Below are 4,452 nucleotides of genomic sequence, written 5' to 3'. Positions count from 1 at the left end.
AAGAAAGCCACAAGTAGCCAGAAAGACTGCAAGATGGAATCTAAATAGGATTTGTTTCCAGCTAGATGCAATTCGGGTGTTAAATCGGTAACGGAGGTCACTGACAGGGTTTCCCCCCAGTCCCCCTTGGCTTTTAATCAGCCTGGGTGTCTTCTCCCCTAAAGGATGAAGAACACTGACAGCCATTGCTGCTTATAATCAGTAACTCTGATGCTTGGAGTGTTGGCAATGAGATATTTCCATGAGACCTATTTAGATCTCTCCACTTCTACCAGGCTGGTTTTGCAGAGCACTGGGAATAGGAGGTATGTCAGATATGGCTGAGACTCCGAAGATGATCTGCCTGTTTTACGTTTTTCACAAATTTGGGGTGAGTGGTTACAACATTTCCTTTAAGTGTGAGTGTGACTGCATGTGTAAGAAATTAAGACCTCTGCATGGTAGTCAGCTCTGTTACATTGTTTATAACTCGATTCCAATCAAAGTGATTTATTTATATAAAGATACAAAATTTCTCTCGCTGAAAAGAGCTGCTAAGTGGATTGAGTAGTGGTTAATGTGTTTAATCTCACTACTGAAGATTTCTGCCACAAAAGTCCTCTACGGTGTGTGTGTGTGTGTGTGTGTGTGTGTGGATGGGTGTGTGCATACATGCTTGGTAAATGTATAGATAAAATAAAACCACGTAAAAGAGTAAAGAAAGAGGTGATGTGGAGAAACTGCCAGTATCCTCTGTGATGAAGTAGGCTGCTGCTTTCAGCACTGAGCATTTTTCTGTGGCTTCCTACCACGGCTTTTCCACCACTGGTTAAAAATCGAGGTAGTGCTTTGACTCTGTAAAAACGGGGAAGACCTCAGAGCGCTGTTCACCATGGAAGTTCTGAAGGGAAGGGGGAGCTGGGTAATAGAGGAGGTGGGAAACCTCGTAAAATGGTGCTTCTTTTCTCTTAAATTAGAACTGTGAAACTGAACTGACAGCCATTTTATATATATTTATGGGGCTGATTGTGAAAAAGAAATGCACTGAAACACTGAGATCTACCAAATACGAGTAGAACCAGAACAACTCCTACTGCAACCTCACCTTTTTAAGCACCACAGGCATTTGACTCACTAGAGTTGCCCATCAACCTTCTAATCAATGCACGTCACCCAGTTTTCACAAGTGTGGGAATTAGAAGCGACAGGAGGGTTTTGTTTGTTTGTTTCATTAGCAATCCATTCTCTACCCCACTGAAGGTGAATGTAAACTTTGTGTCCACTTTGAATTTTATAAGGTCATGCTATTATTTTGCTTTATTTTTTTCTCCTTACCCTTACAGGAAATAAAATGTATGCTTGCTGCTCCACAGTAACTTTGGAACAGGACCTCAACAAAAAAATGCATATCTGGATGCTGCAGACAATCGCGTTTGCTTTAACATCGCTAGTCCTTTCGTGGGCAGAAAGCATTGAGTATTATGGAGAAATCTGTGATAATGCATGTCCTTGTGAGGAGAAGGACGGCATCTTAACAGTGAGCTGTGAAAACAGAGGAATCATCAGCCTTTTTGAGATCAGTCCACCAAGGTTCCCTGTCTACCACCTCTTGTTGTCTGGAAACCTTTTGAACAGGTTATACCCAAACCAGTTTGTCAATTACACAGGGACTTCAATTTTGCACCTAGGGAGCAATGATATTCAAGACATCGAAACTGGGGCCTTTCATGGTCTGAGAGCTTTGAGGAGGCTGCACTTGAACAATAACAAACTGGAGCTTCTACGGGATGACACCTTCCTTGGACTAGAGAGTTTGGAATACCTACAGGTTGATTACAATTATATTAGCATAATTGAACCTAATGCATTCAGCAAACTGCACTTGCTGCAGGTGCTGATCCTCAATGACAACCTCCTCTCCAGTTTGCCCAACAACCTTTTCCGTTTTGTGCCCTTAACTCACCTGGACCTGAGGGGTAACCGGCTGAAACTATTGCCCTATGTGGGCCTCCTGCAGCACATGGATAAAGTGGTGGAGCTGCAGCTGGAGGAAAACCCCTGGAATTGTTCTTGTGAGCTGATTGCTCTAAAGGATTGGCTGGACAGCATCTCCTACTCTGCACTGGTGGGAGATGTGGTTTGTGAGACTCCTTTCCGCCTACATGGTCGAGACTTGGATGAAGTCTCCAAGCAGGAGCTTTGTCCCAGGAGACTCATCTCGGATTATGAAATGAGACCGCAGACACCGCTGAGCACCACAGGGTATTTCCACACCACCCCAGCCTCAGTCAACTCCGTGGCCACTTCTTCTTCAGCTGTTTACAAATCCCCTCTGAAGCCCCCCAAAGGGACGCGCCAACCCAACAAGACAAGGGTGCGACCCACCTCCCGTTTGCCCTCGAAAGACCTGGGATACAGCAACTACGGCCCCAGCATTGCCTACCAGACCAAATCCCCGGTGCCTTTGGAGTGCCCCACTGCCTGCACTTGCAACTTGCAGATTTCTGACCTGGGCCTCAATGTCAATTGTCAGGAGAGGAAGATCGAGAGCATTTCTGAGCTACAACCCAAACCCTACAATCCTAAGAAGATGTATCTGACAGAAAACTACATTGCCCTGGTACGCAGGGCAGATTTTGTGGATGCCACTGGGCTGGATTTGCTGCACTTGGGCAATAATCGGATCTCGGTCATTCAGGACCGAGCTTTTGGGGATTTAACTAATTTGCGAAGGCTGTACCTGAATGGGAACCGAATCGAGCGGCTGAGCCCAGAGTTGTTCTACGGGCTGCAAAGCCTGCAGTACCTCTTCCTGCAGTACAATGTCATCCGGGAAATAGAGGCAGGCACCTTTGAGCCTGTCCCCAACCTTCAGCTCTTGTTTTTGAACAACAACCTCCTGAGATCTTTGCCTGGGAACATTTTTTCTGGTCTTTCTCTCTACAGGCTGAGCCTGCGGAGCAACCACTTCTCCTACCTGCCAGTGAGCGGGGTGCTGGACCAGCTGAAATCCCTGCTGCAGATCGACCTGCACGAGAACCCCTGGGACTGCACCTGCGACGTGGTCGGCATGAAGCTATGGTTGGAGCAGCTCAACACCGGTGTCCTGGTGGACCAGGTCATCTGCGAGTCCCCGAAGAAGTTCTCCCAGAGCGACATGCGAGCCGTCCGGGCTGAGCTGCTCTGCCCCGACTACTCCGACATCGTCGTCTCCACGCCCACTCCGTCCCCGGGCCAACTGCCGGCCAGGACCACCCCCTCCTCCTCTACCGTGCGCCTCAACGGCACATCGGCGGCGGGCGGCACGGCGGCGGCGGGCGGCAGCGGCGGCTCTTCGGTGCCGCTCTCGGTGCTAATCCTCAGCTTGCTGCTGGTCTTCATCATGTCCGTCTTCGTGGCAGCGGGGCTCTTCGTGCTGGTGATGAAGCGGCGCAAGAAGGGCCAGGGCGACCATGCCAGCGCCAACAACTCCGACGTCAGCTCCTTCAACATGCAGTACAGCGTCTACAGCGGCGGCCACCACCAGCACCACCACCACCCGCACCTCCAGCAGCACCCGCCCCGCGGCGGCGGCGGGGGCGGGGGGGGAGCGGCGCTGCCCAAAGTGAAGACCCCGGCCGGCCACGTCTACGAGTACATCCCGCACCCGCTGGGCCACATGTGCAAGAACCCCATCTACCGCTCCCGGGAGGGCAACGCAGGCGAGGATTACAAAGACCTCCACGAGCTCAAGGTCACCTACAGCAGCCACCCCCTGACCCCTGCGGGGGGAGCCCCGCCACCGCCGCCGCCCCCACCAGCACCAGGAGGGGAGGACGCGTCTGGGCGCAGCCCTGCGTACAGCGTGAGCACCATCGAGCCGCGGGAGGAGCTGCTCTCCCCGGTGCAAGACGCCGACCGCTTTTACAGGGGCATTTTGGAGCCTGAAAAACACTCGTCCTCCTCCGCCCTGGGCACACCCGGCTCCACCCTCCCCGACTTCCCCAAGCTCCCCTCTGCCTACACCTATTCCCCCAACTATGACCTTAGGCGTGCCCACCAGTACTTGCACCCGGGGCCGGGGGACAGTAGGCTCCGGGAGACGGTGCTCTACAGCCCTCCGAGTACTGTCTATGTAGAGCCCAACAGGAACGAGTACTTGGAGCTAAAAGCAAAACTAAACGCAGAACCGGACTACCTCGAAGTGCTGGAAAAACAGACCACATTCAGCCAGTTCTGAGAAACTGTGCTCCTCCCCTTCCCCTCCAACCATAGCAGCTCCTTCTCTAGAGTATTTGTATTTAATAACCACATGCAAAACAAAGAAACGTAAATGCTGACTTCCCCTTGCCCCGCCTCGCCCACTCTATTTTCCCCCTTAAATTCATTTTATTGTAGGGTGAAGTGCCTTGGCACGGGATTTTTCAGCTTAGGGGAATGATTCTGAAATGGGGTGCTCTTTTGTTGGATGGTGTTTTGTTTTTTTTTTTTTTT

At 51.1% G+C, this 4,452-nt stretch overlaps 1 protein-coding gene across 1 annotated transcript; it reads left to right on the top strand.

Annotated features, from left to right (window-relative positions):
• The first annotated feature begins 1,330 nt into the window (after positions 1-1,330).
• Positions 1,331-4,198, top strand: SLITRK5 (SLIT and NTRK like family member 5). Its single transcript, XM_042839125.1, has one exon. The coding sequence runs from the start codon at positions 1,331-1,333 to the stop codon at positions 4,196-4,198; it is 2,868 nt and encodes a 955-aa protein (XP_042695059.1).
• The last annotated feature ends 254 nt before the right edge of the window (positions 4,199-4,452 follow it).

This window comes from Centrocercus urophasianus, unplaced genomic scaffold (assembly GCF_019232065.1).
Source record: "Centrocercus urophasianus isolate 14NV4802_14NV808 unplaced genomic scaffold, USGS_Curo_1.0 seq_9, whole genome shotgun sequence".
NCBI classification, from domain to species: Eukaryota; Metazoa; Chordata; class Aves; order Galliformes; family Phasianidae; genus Centrocercus; species Centrocercus urophasianus.
Note: the sequence above shows the minus strand (reverse complement) of the source record. Positions and strands in the feature narration are given on the sequence as shown.